This window comes from Tursiops truncatus, chromosome 10, assembly GCF_011762595.2.
Source record: "Tursiops truncatus isolate mTurTru1 chromosome 10, mTurTru1.mat.Y, whole genome shotgun sequence".
Lineage (NCBI taxonomy): Eukaryota > Metazoa > Chordata > Mammalia > Artiodactyla > Delphinidae > Tursiops > Tursiops truncatus.
Genome location: NC_047043.1, coordinates 40,579,034 through 40,598,849, shown reverse-complemented (window position 1 = coordinate 40,598,849; position 19,816 = coordinate 40,579,034). Strand labels below are relative to the sequence as shown.

The following is a 19,816-nucleotide window of genomic DNA, read 5'->3' as shown; positions in this document are numbered from 1 at the left end:
GGGCCTTTGGAAATACTCTGCCGTTATTTAGAACGCTTATCTGAGTTTCTCTCTTCCCATCTGGATCCCTGAGGAAGGTCAGAATGGTTGCCAGCACAGTCAAGAGGCATTTTAGAAATAAGAATAACTTCAGCTGGCTGCAGGGAAGGTCTCCAGAAGACCATCTGCTTAGGAAATGCCAACGAGCTACAGGGAGACCTCCTTGCCACGGTCCAGTGGGTCACATATAAAGGCTGACTGGTCCAGGACAAAAGCCCAAGGCAGGGACCTTGATAAGAAGGTCTGACTTATGGATGAAAAAGATGTGGTACATACACATAATGGAATATTAGCCATTAAAAAGAATGAAAGAATGCCATTAGCAGCAACATGGATGGACCTAGAAATTATCATACTAAGTGAAGTAAGTCAGATGGAGAAAGACTAATAACATATGATATCACTTACATGTGGAATCTAAAAAACAAAAAAAGATACAAATGAACTTACAAAACAGAATCAGACTCACAGACATAGAAAACAAATGTATGGCTACCAAAGGGGAAACGTGGCGGGGGGAGGGATACATTAGGAGCTTAGGATTAACATATGCACACTACTATATATAAAAATAGACAACCAACAAGGACCTGGTGTAAAGCACAAGGAACTCTACTCAGTGCTCTGTAATAACCTATATGGGTAAAGACTCTGAAAAAGAATGGATGGCTGTATACGTGTAACTGAATCACTTAACTGTACACCTAAAACTAATACAACATTGTAAATCAACTGTAGTCCAATACAAGATAAAAATTAAATTTAAAAAAAGTTATGAAGGCCCGAGTTAGGTGAGGGAGGGAGGAACACCCGTGACCCACTCAGTTCCAGGGGTGCCTGCTGCCGCCGCAACTTAGTTGAGGCCTCTGTGGTGTTACTTGGGGCTCCCCCACCCCACTCCCCAGCTCCAGGCTGCCTTTTGCTGGGGACGCGTGTGGAGTCATTGGCACCTGGCCCTCCCATGTTTGTCTACCTTGCTCAGGCCCCCTTGTTCCTCTTGGTCTACCACTCATCCACCCCACTGAATGGAGGAAGCCTATGCTTTCACATCCTGCAACGCCATCAAACAAAGGGTGAAGAGCAAAGTTAAACACTCCAGGGCATCAGCCCTTAACGTGCAATAGCACTTCCACTGAGCACCTTCACAAACAAAACGTATGTCAGGTAAACACGGAGCTGATTGCTTCACAGAACCTTAAAAGCAGCGGAGCGCTAGTGCTGGGTCTGCTTCTGCCCACGTTCTTTCCCGTGTCCCTCTCTCTGCAGCCGCATGGCCCTGGGGGTGGCTGTGTCTCCCTGACTGATTTCAGCACGAGAATCCTAAGTCAGGTAGAGACTTCTAAACTTCTTACTCACCTCTTACCTCACTCTGTCTGGCTGCCTTTGACTTATCACATCCTCTGGAAATTTCTCCATCTTGTTGGTTATCTACACCAATCCTACCTTTGAAACCTGTAGCTTCCTGTTGACATTAAAGTTACAGATCAGTTCGTGTTTTCTCCAGAAAGACGAAAAGGCAAGAGTTATTGATGAATCTGCCTTGTTAAAACAGTTAAATATTTAACAGTAAAGGTTTGGGAAATGTTCGCAAACCTATGTGAAGTGAACAAAGGCAAGACAGAAATATCTATGTGGTGCATAACCCCAATTTTTGTGAAGCAGGTTATGAAAAGGAAAAAGATAAAGAGTAAACATAAAAACATTAATGATGACTATTTCTGGGTAGTAAGATATGACACTTTTCTATTGGGGAGACAGAACTGTGATCTGGAATCTAACAAACCTGGATCCACTGCTCACTCACCCTGCCACCAAAGACAAGGTTTTTAAATCTGAGACTCGGTTTTCTCACCTGTTTAAAAAGGGGGATGCAAATTTCCTTCTTGGAGGTGGTTTGAGGATTAAAGGCGATAACACACGACGCACTTGCTTAGCCTCACAGCTCGTACACAGTAAGCCCTCAGTAAGTGTTCTGGGGATAAAGATTCACACAGTTCTCTTGGGTTTTCAACAGTGTTTCTTTACGTTTCCTTATTATTAATTCTCAACAAGCAACATGTGCTTTAGAACACATAAGCTGGAAAAGCAATGATCCTGATAATTCCTTGCTCTACCCTTCCCCAGTCTTCTCAAGGACAGGTCAAATGGAATTCACTTTAAGTACAGTGAGGAAAAAGAAAAAAAAGGACACCAGCTAAACTGGGGCTACTCTATGTTGCAAAGAAGAATTTCCCAGAGGGAAACCTGCTGGCTAGCCCAGGCAGAGCCTCAGGTGTACTCCATGGGTGAGATGAATGTCGGTGGGTTAAGCAGGTGAGTCACCCAGTCGCCAGGTCAGTGACCGTGTGCTCGGAGAAGATAAGGCTACGAAAATGTGTGCCACGCTAAGTAAATTCACGTGGGACCAGTGATCGATCTGTATGCCGATGGAGCCAGGTACTGATGTCAACATGTCAGCGTGTCACCTGTCTTCAGCATCCTTTTCAAGAATTAAACGCCCCATCACAGTGTTTGCAGAATATTCACACTCTGAGAAAAGAACATGATATGATCTTAGCCACTGGCAGTTAGAGACAAAGTCCTATCCATAGGAGAGGGCCACACCTACTTCCAAGGGACCTGGGACGTTCACGTTGTCTAATCTCTTTACTTTTCTTTCAAAGGTAAAGCCCCATACAGTCTTCATTTTTGGCTTTCCTTGTTCTACGCTTCTGGCAACACACCGGTCTTTTGCCAAGACAGCACAACGATGACCTTAGAAGGGTCACATCAGAGCATCCCAAGAAAGCCCTACTTTCTTTCATTAGATGATATTTCCTTTTTGGACATAAAAGATGGACAAATCACCTCATAGGGTGGACCAGTTCTACTGGTGGTTGAATTCATTCACTAGGTAGAATTTCATGAGTTTAAATCTCTTAGGATGACTTTTTCCTATTTTCATCTCCAAATGCAAAGAGCACTTAGTCATAAATATTGCCTATATTCTTTCTCTCAAAATAGACTAGAACTATCAGCTCTACCTTTATCATGCTCAATGTTCCCCAAATAATGAAAAGTGCCACCCCTCTGGGTTTCCCATTTCAGCTCCATCACTAACTAGAAATACAACTTGGAGGCATACCACAACTTCTTCAAGCCCCAGCCTCCTCATCCTCGTCAGTCATCCTGAGATGCTTCTACCCAGCTCCCAAGATTGGTGTATTGAGTAGATAAAATACGGGTGTGACGAAACAGCACAATGCCTAGCGTAAGGCACACAGTATCTAGACATCACTTCAGGTAGAAAGCTCCCTGTGTCACTCTAGCCTTCAGACGTGCTCGTGTCCTCACCCCTGCCCTGCATGCTTATTCTCACAGTCCTAGTGCAGATCCTCATGACCCAAAACAAAGGACAATAACAGGGTTAATTCCAGCAGCCAACACTGAGTGTTCATTACATGCAAGGCACGTTCTTAAGCCCTTTACACACACAGCCTCTTTTAAGAGTCACAATACCATTTCCCAGATGAAGAAACTGAGACACAGAGAACTGAAATAACTTATCCAAGATGGTGACCCCTGTCCTGAAAATCTTTCAGGACCCCATGTTCACCAGAGCAAGCGCCTCAAATACCCCTCACACATAAAACTCTTGTTTTCAAATTATACTTTAAACCAGTTTCTAAAAATTCAAATTAAAAAAAAATCATGCATACTTGCACAGGTCTTATGCAGTTAGCAAATGGGTGGCCACCCATCATGTCGATCCGTGTCTGGGTTTACACATTTCCGTGCAGGTGTGGAAAGGAGGCTACCCTTCCTCTTTGGGGGCACACATCTGAATTTCCTGCACATGGGTCACTCACTGGAAGGTTGTGACAGTGCAACAGAATCGTGTGTGTGTCTGTGTCTGCGTGTGTGTGTGTGTGTGTTTACTAGGCCTGTATGTGATCAGTGACATAAAACCGTACAATTCCAGGATTCAATTAAATGCCAGTTGGGGCAGCTGCTGCTCACGCCTTACCAACAGCTGGCTTTCTCTTTTTCTTGTGTAAATACCTAACTGCACTTCCCACCTCCTTTCAGTTAAGCTGGGGACATGAAACTGGCCAACAGACCATGGATGGGGATGATGTAGGCCACTTCTCAACACAGCCCATAAAAATCACCCAGGCACAAACCCCGTTTTCCCCTCCCACAAGGACCCTGGTGGCCGCTAGTTGAAGCAACACATGCATCCAAGGAGGAAGATATATAGATCCCTGAATATACAGAAGAGAGCCTCTCACAACCATCTCCCCATTCCACACACCCCCACCAAAAACACACACACACACACACACACACACACACACACACACACACACGGGAAGGGACTGTAAATTGATCAGCAATAAAATTTCTCATTCTGTTGAGCCCTTGAGAATTCTTTAGCCGCGCAGCACGGCTTGTGGGATCTTAGTTCCCCAACCAAGGATTGAACCCAGGGCCACGGCAGTGAAAGCGCCAAGTCCTAACCACTGGACCACAAGGGAATTCCCTCTTCTCTGATTTTGGATGAATCTTAACATTTTCAGTGAGTAACCAACAGACAAGCACTGAGATATTTGCATTTTAATGATATCATTGCCTCCATAAATGTATAACAAATATTTGAAAAATTTTTCCAACAAACAACAACTCAGCTGAGGAGTCCACTCTTCAACTCCCTCCAAATTTGCAACTCAAGTATAAGAATTGTTAAAGACTGCATGATTTCCAACTTCAAACCAAAAATCCCCATTATTCTCTCAAGTCTCTTTCAAATCAGTTACACTGTAACTGACACCTCTCTGTGTGCCCTGAGCACTTTATTTGTATAACTGTATAAGCCATCAATGTTAAATTACTTACATATGTCTGTTGTGCCTGTAGAATTACCTCCTTAAGGGATAGAAGAATTCAGCAAAGAGCCTTACACAAACACAGTAAGTACTCAATAAATGTTGCTTGAATTTAAAAAAATAATAATTATGAGCTATAGTTGATAACCACAAACAGTAAAAAAAAAAAAATGGCCTGGATCCAAGGCTTTTTCAAACTGAAAAGATGTAAGAATCAAAATTTATTATTAGCTTGGAGCAGGTGTGTTAGACTGAGGACATATTCAATACTTACAAAGTCAATTTAAAAACCAAATCATTTCTGGGCTTCCCTGGTGGCACAGTGGTTAAGAATCCGCCTGCCAATCCAGGGGACACGAGCCAGGGCTCGAGCCCTGGTCCAGGAAGATCCCACATGCTGTGGAGCAACTAAGCCCGTGCGCCACAACTACTGAGCCTGCACTCTAGAGCCTGCAAGCCACAACTACTGAGCCCGCGTGCCACAACTACTGAAGCCCCTGTGCCTAGAGCCCGTGCTCCGCAACAAGAGAAGCCACCGCAAAGAGAAGTCCACACACTGCAAAGAAAAGTAGCCCCCGCTCGCCGCAACTAAAGAAAGCCCGCACACAGCAAAGAAGACCCAACGCAGCCAGTTAAATAATTAATTAATTAATTTAAAAATAAATAATAAAATAAAATAAAATAAAAACCAAATCATTTCTATATATAATCCTCTAGTTTCAGTTCTCAGTCCTGCTCCTCAGTCCCCCTTTCCTCCTCGGCTTCTTCATCCTTTTCTAAGACGTGTCTTTTCTAGCTTAATAAGCTCAGAGCATTGTTTCTGGTCATGGCAGCATATTGCTGTCACCATTCTTAGGGAGAGATGCCATCCAGCCCTCAGCTGCCTGGAGGCTTAGCATCTCTTGGCTCCAGCCCAAGTCACGTGACAAAACAGGTGACCTCAAAATCAAAAATGAAGCGCCATGGCCACCCACCCTCAACCACTTTTACAGCTGGGCACTGTCAACCTGATACCAAGGAAAACTGCCTAATTAGAAAGTGAGCAGAGACTGGCATTCCACATGTTGGGTTTTTTTTTAATCACTGAAGTATAGTTGATTTACAATGTGTTAATTTCTGCTGTACAGCAACGTGATTCTGTTATGCGTATCTATACATTCTTTTTCATATTCTTTTCCATTATGGTTTATCAGAGGATACTGACTATAGTTCCCTGTGCTCTACAGTAGGACCTTGTTGTTTATCCATCCTATATATAATAGTTTGAATCTGCTCATCCCAAACTCCCAATCCATCCCTCCTCCACCCCTATCCCCCTTGGTAACCACAACTCTGTTCTCTATGTCTGTGAGTCTGTTTCTATTTCACAGATAAGTTCATCTGTGTCATATTTTAGATTCCACATATAAGTGATATCATACGGTATTTGTCTTTCTCTGTCTGGCTTACTTCACTTAGTATGATAATCTCTAGGTCCATTCATGTTGCTGCTAATGGCATTATTTCAATTCCTTTTATGCCTGAGTAATAATTCCCTGTGTGTGTGTGTGTGTGTGTATATATATATATATATATACACACACACACACACACATACCACATCTTCTTTATCCATTCATCCGTCGATGGACACTTATGCTGCTTCTATGTCTTGGCTATTGTGAATAGTGCTGCTATGAACATAGGGGTGCATGTATCTTTTCCAGTTAGAGTTTTCTCTGGATATATGCCCAGGGTTTTGTTTTACTTCAGGAGAAAACACTACAATTATGTGCCTTCATCTTAGCCCATTCTGTGTAAATCCAACACTGTTTTGGAAAATTCATCACCCGGCCACAGAGCAGTGCAGGACTGAGTGAATGACTGAATGGGGGAGGGGTGGAGGAGGGATGAGGAGCTACTGACAATCTCTAAACGTTTAGAGAACCCAGGACTGACTGAAGTTCGTACTGACCTAAAAAATATATTCAGAGGTGTTGACCTCAAACTCAGGGCACCATCTCTATTACAAACCTGCTAATTAAAGAGAAAACAAGAAAGAGAAAGTTATATAAACCTACAACTTATTCAGCACAGCCACAATTTTTCTGGTAAGTGGGAGAGAACCATATGAATTAATAAAGAGTAACAATAGTTTACTCTTTTATACTTTTTTGAAATTGCCATCCGAGGCAGATTTTGAGTACTATAAAATTATCAGTGTCCTGGTTTATTTACCTAAGTCAGCCTTAAGTAATACATGGTTGTTTTTGAAAACTGATCCACTCGAAAACGTGAAACCACTGGTCTGAGGATACGCAAAGTGACAAATTCTGAAAGAGTTCCAAAATCATTTTGAGCAGAGGCATTGCTGTCAAAATTTCCCTTCGGATTTAACAATTTGCATCACTAATTTGTGATAGATTTTCACGTTTATCTGATAAAATATCATGGATGTTTCTTTATGGGACAAAAAAAAAGGAAGGAAGGATCTGTTTGCATAGTTTATTCCAACTCTTTCAGTGTTTAAAATGGAAAGGTGATTAGAAAACGTCACAGACGCCAAATTTCTTTCCACCTCCACTTTGAAAATAATTATTATTATCTGGAATTAAAATGTGAGTGGAAGGCAATTATATGTTTTCTATTATTAACCCCTCCCCCTAACAAAAGAACAGGTAAAAAGTTAAGACAGAGAAAGGGCCTGTGATAGGAACGTGGCAGTCCTTGTAAAGACAACCAAGCCAGGTCTGGGGTAGAAACTGTCAGCTCTCCACCCTCAGGGCAGAGTGGCCCTGTGGGGCTTCTCTTTGAGGGGTGTCTCCTGTACCATTTTCACAGTGACTGTGACAAAGAAACTCACCGACTGATAACACAGATTAAGTCTGTGTTAATCCAGCGGTGTGCTAGGCAGAGCACTAAGCCTGGCCCCGAATTAGGCAGAGACAGAGAAGGGAACAATGGCCTGATTGTGTAAAGTCTTAAGCCTGCGTGGGCGAGAACTGGCCTCTGTCACACTTCTGTTGTGGGTGTATGTAGTTATTACCCCCAAAAAGCACTAACTGTTCATAACCAAGAAGGAGGACTTCTAGGCGCACTGGCTGCCTGGCTTGCCAGAAAGAGCTTTTTTTCAGGACACACTCAGAAGCACCGAGACGTGCTGTTATACAAGGGCATTTCAGCAGGCTTCAAAATTGATCTTAGATTTCATTAAACAAACCCACTGCCACAGAGCACAGACACTGATCCCCATCTTGCAGCTGGACAGAGGGCGACTAACCCAAACATTTAATCCAAGTCTAGCCTCTCGACTTTGTGGGATGATGATCCTGCTGACGGATTGGATAAGCTGTCCATCTCCTAACTCTGAAGCTCTGTCCCAGTGCCACTGAGGGTTTTGTACTAAAACTGTCTTTTAGTTTCCTGTTCACTCAAGTTTGCAAAGTAATTCTCCAGAATGTGCAGTCTCTGGCCATGTTTGTTCGGCATGCAGTATTACTTGCCCCATAAGAGAAATAAACTCATGACTTCTTTGGCTGTGCTAATACTAATAGCATTTCCTTAACTTCATCCATCCCTGTTCTACCTTCACAATTTTTGTCATCCTGGTAGAGCACCTGTGTTCTTTATTATTTACCTCACTCTTTTAGATCAACTTTGTTGAGTAAGATTTATTTTTAAATCACTAACATGAATAGAAAGCCATTATCATCACCAGATATAAAAGATAAATATAACAATCAATACAATATAGTGCTATTAAGTTTTACAGAAAGCAACCTAAAGGGAGTAAAAAGAATTTTAAATAAAAAGGAAAGAGGATAACTTCCTCGCTCTGATTTAATATTAAAAACTGCTGTTTTGCAGTACCACTTAAAATCTTCTCTAGCAGTGCTGGTGGCGTATGCCTTACACTTTGGGGGAAAAAAACTGAACTAAACAGATAATGATACAGTACTGTGATGTAAGTCGAATTACAGCATAGACTATAAAATTCAAATTACTAACCCTCTGGGCAGGACTCATGATGCACTAAGAAAGTCCACCCTACACTTGTGGACAGCGAGATAGTACTCTGGGGTAGTACCTCTTCTCACGTATCCAGAAAGCATTTGTCTCCAAGAGCTAAGAATCAGTGAGCAGAGAAAACAGACAAAAAGTCCGGGCATGAAAGCGGATGCGCTTCACCACAGAAAACTGCATCAGACCTTAACTTGAAGCCTATAGTACTATCTCCCTCCCTTGAGCAGGGAACATTAGGAAACGTCTAATTTTGCTCCTGGAATCAAAGCCGACTTGAACTTCAGTCAGCTCTAGCCTCTTACCCTTTAGCCAGGAATATCCTGGAGGTTTCCCACCTTCCACATGCGCAGGTGCGGGACCAAGAGAAACAGCGAATCTGGGCTCAAAGCCACAGGAAGCTGCTGAGGGGCTGTTAGGAGCGGGCTTGGGGGTGGGGATGGCTAAGATCTCCTCCTCAGTGTGTTTGGCATCCCTGGGGAGCTTCCTAGCAATGCAGCATCTCCAGACCCACCCCAGATCTACTGCATCAAAATCTACATTTTAACAAAATCCAATGGTAATTCATGGCACGGTCAAGTTTGACAAGCACTGATCCAAAAGGGCTTAAGTAGTCTGACACCAACATCTCGTTTGCCTCCCTCCTCCATGGGCGAGCGACACTTTCCGGAAAATCAGGAACTGAGGAAGGCAACAAAGGTCCTACCACGACAGTGGCCAGTGCTGGCCGTGACCCTGCTACAACCCAGGGACTGGGCAGGAAAAGCCTCTGATCACGGAGAGGGCCTTCTCCGCTGGGGCTGCAGAAGACACACGGGTCTCCAGACATGAGCCCCAAACCCTTACAAACACCTGCATCCACGCAAAGTGCGGGTCCTCCCACTGCCTCTCAGGCTGCAGACTCTGTAACCTGGATTCACCTACTCAGCTGCCTAGGAAACTCACATTAATGGGATTTTATGGGCCAGAAGAATGAGAGAGGAGACATAGGGAGATTTGCCTGACCTGGAAACAGCTCCAGACCCACGTTCCTGTTGGTTATAGTAAAACCATGACCTTGTTCTGCTCTGTCATCTGTGCAGTTTTTTCACAACCACAAAGAAAGGCCCCTCTACCACCACCACCCCATTCCCACCACACACACGAGCCAGAGCAAGGCTTTGCCAATAGGCGAAGGGGGAGTTTAACTCCCCCAGCATTTCTACAAGAGCCTGATTAAAAGGGAGCAGATCTGCGGGATCCGTCACAAAAGTCCAACACCTGCAGAAGGAGAGGTTGAAAATGAGGCAGGGAGAAAAGGAGGGTAGGCATCCCAGGGAGATAAAACACTGTGTGACCTGACACGACTGCAGTGAAAGCTCACCTCCTCTTATCAACATGCTGGAAGGTATAAATGGACATGTGGAAAGAGGCACGTAGCCCTTCTTTCTTCCTCTGAATATTTGAAAAGACACAGCTGATGTGGAATCTGGTAAAACTGGCCGCTTGACAATGCTGAATTCCCACAGAGCATCTCTTCCCATCAGAGTCAATAATAGGACTGCAACCTTCAAGCTTTATGCGTTCTCTGCTCCCAGATAATTAAAGCCAATACTTCTCCTCTTTCTCAAGTATTTCTGGACCCCTGCTTCTCTTCCTTCCTAATGCCAATTTCAAAATGACTATTTGATTTCTTGGGACTGTGTGATTTCAGCGACCATTTTTCAAAGTCACTGCTTCCTTGCAGAGTTCATAGCCAGCCAATCTTTACAACTGAGATCATCGCTAAGACAAGAGAGAGCAGTTTCAATCACATACGCCTTAGGTAAGGGAGACGCAGGACAGCCTTAGAGGCAAGGCTGGCCTCAGAGGTCCGCCCCCTGCTACCCTGCAGTGTGAGGGGACGCTGCCCATCAACAACTTCTGCAATGAGGGCAGGGCCGCGCTCTGTACTGCTTGCCACCCCTGTACCAGGGTAGCCAATACCCAGGGTGCCCAGTGACCGGGAGCTATGGCTTACGGTTGGCTTAAAAAGATGAGTTGGGTCAACCAGGCCTCATTTAGAAATGGCAGCCAGATGCCACAGCAAGGGCAGAGGCCCAGAAGTGCATGGTGAGAAACCACAACAAACCAGGTCTGCAGAGGCCAGCTCCAAAGGACAGAGCACCCAGAAACAGAAGAGAGAGGCCAAGAAACCACTCAAATGGTGTCAGATGTGGACCCCGGGGCAATGCTTTTAGCAAGTCAGCTCCACCCCACACCCCATCCTTACCATCAAATCCCTTTTACTTAAGCAGAGCTGACCCCCCTGCAACCAAATAAGCCATTGTAAACAAGCCTCCCAAACTAATTTTTTTCACTCTTTCTAGTACCTGCAAGGGAAGAAATAATGCTCATGACAAATAAAGGTAGACGCTATATCAAGAGCATATGGCTTGGCCTAAAGACAGTTTCCAATGGATGGGATCTGAGAGGTGGTAGCAATTTACAAAGTGGAGGGTAAAATCATTCTTTCTTCACCACGTTTTCAATCAAGTACTGATTATTATTGCTGCCTTATAACAGTGACCCACAGGAAAACACTATTATCCGGGCCTTGGGGTTTCTGCAGAGGACATCAGATTGAAAGAGCCAGACCTCAGGGTCACTGAGAAGGAACCTACAGATTTTTGTAGGAAAGCAAAACAAAACACAATGCTGGTGTGTAATAGGAGAGACAGAAAAGGATTATCATTTTTATAAACAATAGATTACATATGGGCTTATCCTCAGGACATTAAACCGGAGTTCTTGCAAGGACTGAATTCCACCACTAAAGACAGGACCCCTGGGAGCTGCCTCTTTAACTTGAAGTAATTAATCAAACATGCTCCAACAAGCCATGGGACCAGTCTGCCCGGGGAATGCTCTAAGGGCTATAAAACCCAAGGTAAAACCAGGGTACCCATTTAAAAGTGAAAGGTTAAACAGGATATAAACACCCTGCTAGGGCGTTCACTTAAAAGGAAGCAACATTACAGTGAAATCTGAAAACCAAAATAAACTCACAAATATGCCACACAAATAATTCAAGTGGGCAGACCTACCCGGGGCCTAATCAGAACTGAATGAAACTGACAGAAATATCTGGACGGCAAGCAGGTCTGTTCACTGCAGCAGGGAGACAGATTCTCAGGGGAGCAGCCCAGGCAACCAGGCCACAGCCAGGAGAAACCAACCCTTCCCTAGGGCGCTTTCCCCGCCACAGCAGTCCCCCGAGATCTGGACAAATGACCATACTAGTAGCCCTCAATGTCACCTCCAATCAAACGTGGGGGCAAGCTGCGGATTTGCCAGTCCGCAGCTCCACCGCTGTGAATCAGACTGAACCAACTTTGAGAAAGTTATCGCCTAAAAACTGTCATGACATTTTGGGTAAATACATATGAGGTGACTAAAGTATTCAATCACGGCATTAATTTCATCCCAAAACATATACATAGCTTTCCTCCAAGAACATTTATCCAGCCATATTTACTAAAAATTGTAAGCACCAGCATCAGAAGAGACAAATGAACAATTCAAGTGGAATCATTTTTTCTTACCATTTCGGGACACATCAAGTTCCACCAGCTGCATGAAGTTTGCTATTTCTGGAGGGAGCCGCTGAATTTCGTTATCGCTAAGTCCAAGCTTTCGTAACTTGACTAGCTGGAAAAATTGCTGAAAGACAAAATAGTTTCATGTAGGTCTCACATCTATTTGCAGTGTAAACTTTTTGCCCAATATGAAATTTAAAAACAATATGTCTTTTAAAAATTAGTGACGATTGCACCAATGTCAATTTCCTGATTTTGATATTGTACCAAAGTCATGTGGCCATGTCACCAACAGGGTAAACTGGGTACACAGGCCATCTCTGTGTACCATCTACAATTATTTCAAAATTAAAATTTTTTAACAATGAATAAGTAACTCAATGAGAATAGTAATGACTCCTTTATATTATCCAGTAGGTGGTCACATTTTCTACTTATGGAACCTGATATGAAATCTGCAATGTTAAATAAAGATATTTGAAAATTAGAGTAAAATATTTCTTAAACATTTTTAAAAGAAATTACTGTGCATTAGAAAATATATAAATATCCCACAAATGTGTGGAGGAGAAAAAAATTATTTTTGGCCAATCTAAAAAAGAGCCTGCACTGGATCCTTCCATTAACCACGGCACACAGAGGTGCCTTTTGCGCCACACCCTTTAAAAACTGTACTAAAATAGCATTAAAGGAATTTATAGGGAGATGGATATAGGTATAAAAATATGAAATAAAGGCATGAAGACAATTCAAGATGAGAGGGAATGAGAAGCAAACTAGACATGCAACAAAATCCTTGAAGCTAGAAAACAGATAAATTAAATGACAGCTAACGAAAGAATCGATACAAAGCTGAAATTTAAGCCTATGGAGTGAGTAGCCAATAGCAGATTAGGTCCAGGTACCTCTGAAGGAAGGAGAACTGTCTGAAAATGGATATAAAGACAGTTAGGCCCCCATAAGCCCTCCTCTCCCCTGCACAACCAGGCAGGGGACTGGAAATTTCCCCCAGAAGAGCTGACTGCAAGCACAGCTAAGGGCAGGGGTGAGGCACCCAACTGGAAACAGGGGGAGGGGGTCAGAGCCTGCTCACTGAGATCCACCCCCTTCTCCCTGCAGCCAGGCTCCCAGCGGGGGAAACAGACAGACTTACAGACACGGATTATACAATAGGGAAGCCCCAGGTTACAAGCCCCACCCATGCCCTCAGAGCTTCAATTCTCTCCTTTTTTACTTCAAGTGCCTGGATCTCATTTAAACAGAGCCAAGGTTCTCCAGACACTTGAGGAAAGCCCTTTACATGCAAGAGAGTGGGCACCCACACACATCTCAGAAGAAACAAATGTGATGTAGGGAGCAGGAAAAACTTCACCAACCAAAAAAAATATAATTAATACCCACAGAGAAATAAGAGGAAGTGAAGCAGCATGATGCCATAAAAGGCAAGCTTCAAAGAATAAACTCTCAGGAATTAAACACTAGTGCAGCATCAATATAAGAATCCAATAAAAGAGATGAAAAATAAAGTTAACAGAAATCCCTCAGAAAGTAGAAAAGAAAGACAATGAGGTGGAGAAACGGGACAGAAAAAAATAGGAAAATTAGAGGATCAGTCCTCAAGGTACTATATCCAATGAATAGGTATTACAAAGAGAAAGAAAACACAGAGACTGCAGAGCATGAGTTTCCAGTTTGAAACGGCCCAACACGTGGACAATAAAATGAATGACACAAAACACATAGGGATACCAAGGAATATTATAAAAGTTCATAACTCCAGAAGTAAGACGATTCTAAAAGCTTCCAGAGACCAAGGGGTTGGGGGGGGGGGGGGCCCGGGAAGGGAGGCCATAACAAAGGACTGGGAATCAGAATGGTGCTGGACTCAACAGCAACCTTGAAAGTAAGAAGGCAATGGAGCAATGCCTTCAAAATTGCAAGAAAACATTATTCCCAACCTAGAATCACATACCCAGCCAAACCATCAGTCAGGTATGTGACAGAATAAAGACATTCTCAGACACGCATGGTCTCAAAAAATTATCCTCCTTGGACCTTTCTCAAGAATCCATCGAGGGACTTCCCTCGTGGCACAGTGGTTAAGAATCTGCCTGCCAACGCAGGGGACACGGGTTCAAGCCCTGGCCCGGGAAGATCCCACATGCCGTGGGGCAACTAAGCCCGTGCACCACAACTACTGAGCCTGTGCTCTAGAGCCCACGAGCCATAACTACTGAGCCCACGCACCACAACTACTGAAGTCTGCGCACCTAGAGCCCATGGCCTGCAGCAAGAGAAGCCACCACAATGAGAAGCCCGCACACCACAACGAAGAGTAGCCCTCACTCGCCACAACTAGAGAAAGCCCGTGCGCAGCAATGAAGACCCAATGCAGCCAAAAATAAATAAATAAAATAAACAAATTCATTAAAAAAAAAAAAACAGAATCCATCAAAATGTGGAAGTATTGGGTTGGCCAAAAAGTTCATTTGGTTAGTGACTATGTTGTTCAATAAAATTCTTGGTGAAAATGAAAAATGTGTCTCTTATTTTCACTTAAAACTGAATGAGTTTTTTGGTCAACCCAATAAATCTAAAAGGAGGAAGATCTGAGATCCAGAAATCAGAGAATCAACAAAACAGAGACAAAGGACAAAACAGTGAAGGAATTCCAAGATGGCAACCGAGCAGCAGGTCCCAAGAGCAACCTGTCTACACTGAAGAAAATATGAGGGCTCCCATAAAAAAAATTAAAAATACCAACACATGTGAGGGGTTATCTGACATGTTTTGGAAGTATCAGGAAGATTTATTTGGTGACAAATTAGAAACTGAAACAGAGAAAACAAAGCAAGCAAAAAAGGAGGGAGTTATTAATTCCAGAAAAAATACAGAGTAAAAGAAGATATAGTCATAATATAAATATAAAATTTGGTTATGAACAATACTTATACAGTCATAATATTTTAATATTTATATACTGTCAAAAACAAAATTTATATTATGTCAATACTGAGAGGATGGGAAAGAAACTGCAAGTGCTAAAGACTCATCTTCCATAGAAGGAAATCAATAAATAACTAAAAAGTGGGGGGGGGGGGGGATCAAACAGTAAAATCAAGCCATTTAGCAATGTGGAAGCTAATGTCAATAGAAATATCCCAGAGCTGGGGGTTCGCAAAAGCCAGAAATTGGAGTGGGAGAGGGGGAGGGCAAGAGGCTTACTGGATTTTTAGAACATTATTTGCATATATTACCTTGCTAAAAATAGAAATTGAATTTACAAAGGAAAAAGTCTCTACTAAGATGACAGGGTGCTCCAAATGATAGTTGCAAAGGATGGTAACATTTAATAAGCTTCATCATTTCTTTTCCTTTGGTAAAAGGGAATGTAACTTATACAATCAAAAAGAAGGCATCATCTTTGACAACCAGTTGGGCAATACACAAAACGTAAAAAGTTTTTCAAGTCCACTGACATCATAACAATACTTTGGGGCATCTATTCTCCTAACATAATTGAAAATAAGAAAAACCAGCTACGGTGCACAATATGTCTTTGCATTCTTATCATTACAAATGAAAAGCATGTCAAATAAAGGAAATGCTTAGCATGTTATTAATAACTCAACACCAAGCAAACAACAAAAACGATTACTGTAAAGACCAGAGAACTTGAAAAAGATTGACGACGCAAATATAATTTTAAAAGAAGACAAAATGGCAGGTACTCTATGGAAAAAAGCACGCGTGCATGTTGAAAAGGGAACAGGGGGAAAAAAGTTATGCTAGGCAACAAGGGAAATGCATGAACAACTTTATTTTTTTAACAAAAAAGATGTTTTAAAATAAAACGAACTATGAATCTCAGCAAATGAATGCTACTAATTAGCTATATATGACAATGAGCGTGCTCAACAAAAGGACTAATCCTCTGGAGTTCTTTAATCATAGGGCTGAAATTTAATTTCTTAAGGAAAGGTATTGAAATTTCTTTATGTGGGTTACACTAAAGCATTAGCTGACACAAAAGCCATTCAAAAGAGTCACATTTGAATAACTGAGCTTATGCCAGTTGTTCAAAGAGTCTGACAGTTTAATAATGCATCGATGTGTTTACTCAGGCATGAAAAGCTCACTTTGTTTTCCAGGAAAGGCATAACAGCAACAGCACAAAAACCATCACCAAATCCATACATTCAAGGACCATTCAGAAATAATACAAGAAACCAAGTCAACCAGGACTTAGATCTACAGTGAATAATAAGCTAGTTGTATGTCTGTGGAAATGACAACCTGCAAATTCCAACGTCCAACAGAAATCCTAATTTAATCCTAATACTAATTTTAAATCCTAATTTAAAGCAAGCAAATTTAAGTTTTGTTCTGCATAGTAAAAGCATCCTCAAAAAGGACCTGTCACAAATACTACTTTATTCAACTGGGGATGCACATACCAGATGGAAAAACAACCCTATCTGACAGCATCCCACAACGAAAACAGTGATTCCTCAATCCTTCCCTCATTATCCTGATGGGATCTTAGTTCGGTGTCCAAATGCTTTAAATTAACTACATTCTATAAGATAGACACAATGCCACTAAGACTGATTAAATCTTCAAGTTTTCAACTTCCGCAGATCGTCATGGAAGAAAACTCCACAAGCTTATAAACGCTTCTGCCTTCTCTCTGAGATGAGCCAGGGCACATGAGGAACAATTCCTGTAGCCCTCTTGGCAGGAGGCCTCAGCAGGGTGATCATGTGACGGGGTACACAGACACCATTCTTCAACCACACCATGTTGATTACAGCGCACTGGCCCACTTAGAGCACATTTTGTACAATGACATGGAAAGAAACCCAAATTGCCTTGGCTTGCTTTGCTACACCACAGTCTTCTTATAGCCACCATTGTTTTTAGTAGATACAGAGTCTTTAATCTGGTTGAACAGAATGTTTCTTTTTCCCATTCTCCATTTCTGGCAAGATTCTTTTTCCTTCTCTTGATAGTGTGAGTTCCTCTCCCTTCTTCTTAGGAATACTCAGTCCTAAGAGAGCTGTGTCCTTTGCTATCACTATACGGCCAATGATCGATCGTCCCCCACTGCCCAAATGTCCCCATAAGGTGGAGAAAACATGAACCACTGTTACAGATTCACCTGGGAGATGACAACATAAAGAATGTTATTAAACTCCTGAAAAAACTGTTTGAGCTGTCATGACACCAAATTTACTCACAGACTTCCTTCTGGGAATCTTCTAACCCTTCAACTAAATTTGACCCCTTTCCATCCTACGTAACTCTCATCACATCCCTACTCCTGTCCCCAAAGACCTGAACTGCCTTTGTGGTCAGCCTCCTTGGTAAAGATGTTGTAAATCAATGGTTCTAATCTCCAGGTGAGAATAACACTTGTTACAGTATTTATCATTTGTATCATCTGGCAGTGTTCTTTTCTACGAGACTTACAAAAAGTAACTGTGACTTTATTACCCACAAATTCTACTCCTAGGTATATACCTTATAATTTTTTTTTAAACTCTCACATATTCTATTCCAGAATATATACAAGAACGTGGGTGACAGAATTGTTCGTAATTGCCCAAAACTGTAAATAACCCAAATACCCATCAATAGTAGATCTGACAGAGGTATATTCTTGTAATAAAATTTTTCACAGCAATGAAAATGGAAGCTTACTCTTAGTCATAGTATGGAGAAATCTAGAAATAATATTCAGCGAATGAAGCCAGACGCAAAAGAAGGCATACTGTATTATTCCATTTATATAATATTGAAAAATCACCAAAACTAACTGCTTTGTTACAGATGCATACAGAGGCGGTAAAAAATATTTTTAAAAAAGGCAAAGATGTGATTACTATTAAATCAAGTTAGTGGCTGCCTCTAGGTGTGAGGGAAACATTATGATCAGGAAGGTCATGCAATGGGCATTAGGAGGCCTGCCAATGTTAAACCTTCTAAGCTGAGTGGCAGCTATGAGTATTCATTTTATAATTTGTTATATACTGTAAGCTGTACATTTATGCCTTATGCACTTTTCAGTATATGTGAAATTTTTTATTTCACAGTAAGAAAAGTCTTTTTAAAGCTTTAAACTACTTACTAATCAGGAAGAAAAAATACCAGACAATTAGCACCATGACATCAAATTCTTTAACTCATCAGAGTTAATGATAATAAAAAGCAATGGCATTATGTCTGGAGAAGGGGGAGAAATAAAACGACCAATAGTAACCAAAACAACAACGTTAGAATGATCATTCTGTAGCCGTTATGATATAGCTGTCAACCTTTACTGAGGGATTCTCTGTGCTCAGCAGTGAGCTGAGGACTTTACCTGGATCACATACTCTAGTCGTCTCAACGTCACCACAGTGCTAACACCTACATGTATCAGTCAGCCACTGCTGCATAACAGACCATCCCGAACTTAGTGACTCAAAAGCAACATGACTTTTGGAAATTTCTCACATTTCTGTGGGTTTGCTGGGCAGTTCCTCTGCTGTTTTCACCTGGGCTCACTCATGCAATTACAAGCAGCTGGAGGGTTGGAAGGGCTGGAAGACCACCCTGGCCTCACACTTATGGTCTGGCAACTAGTGCCAGCACCCAGCTGGAGCACCTCTGTTCTCCACAGGTCTCTTTCCTCTCCCTTACGATTGAGTGGCTTCTTATATGAAGCTCTCTGAGTAACATTCAAAAGGGACAAAGAGTCTGGGAGGACTCTTGGGGACAAGACCTTAAAATTTGCACCATGTCATTTCAGTCCATAGTCAGGGGGTTGGAGAAATAGCCTCCACTGGCAGATGGAAAGAGCAGCAAAAATCACACTGAAAAGAGGCATGGGAGGGGAGAAATCTGGTAGATTAAATGGTCCACCGCAAAATGAGGTAGGGGCCTCAGGGGTGCCACAGAAGAACACATATAAAAACTGCACAGATTATCCTAGAAAATTCTATGGTTGATCACAGAGTAATGATTTTTCCCAAGGAAATTTAAACAGAAAATATAATAATATACTGAATAAACTTTGGTTAAGACATGACTTTTGATACACGAGAAAGTTAGGGATAAAAGGAAAAGCCCAAGAAATATTCACAGAATAGTTAAAAGATCCATTGGCTAAAGCAGAGAATTCAAATAATCGTATCCCACGTCCAGAATCTGAATTTGAAAGGGTTTCAGCGAACACTCAAAAATAAGAACTAGTGATGAAATAAGCATCAATAAGATACTTTTTCTAATATGTTTTAGTAAAGAGGGATGAAATGGTAATGTCCCCAGGTGAATCACTTGACTTCCCTGGTCCTCTGTGTCCCTGTGTAAAAA

The 19,816-nt window shown here is 42.1% G+C and overlaps 1 protein-coding gene across 2 annotated transcripts in view; it reads right to left on the bottom strand.

Annotated features, from left to right (window-relative positions):
• The window catches only part of LRRC1 (leucine rich repeat containing 1), a 126,897-nt gene that overhangs the window by 69,591 nt on the left and 37,490 nt on the right, over nucleotides 1–19,816 (bottom strand). For both annotated transcript variants that reach the window (XM_073810869.1, XM_019931436.3), the window contains exon 2: nucleotides 12,467–12,584. In XM_073810869.1, the coding sequence (XP_073666970.1) occupies nucleotides 12,467–12,584 (118 nt within the window). The remainder of the gene's footprint in view (nucleotides 1–12,466; nucleotides 12,585–19,816) is intronic.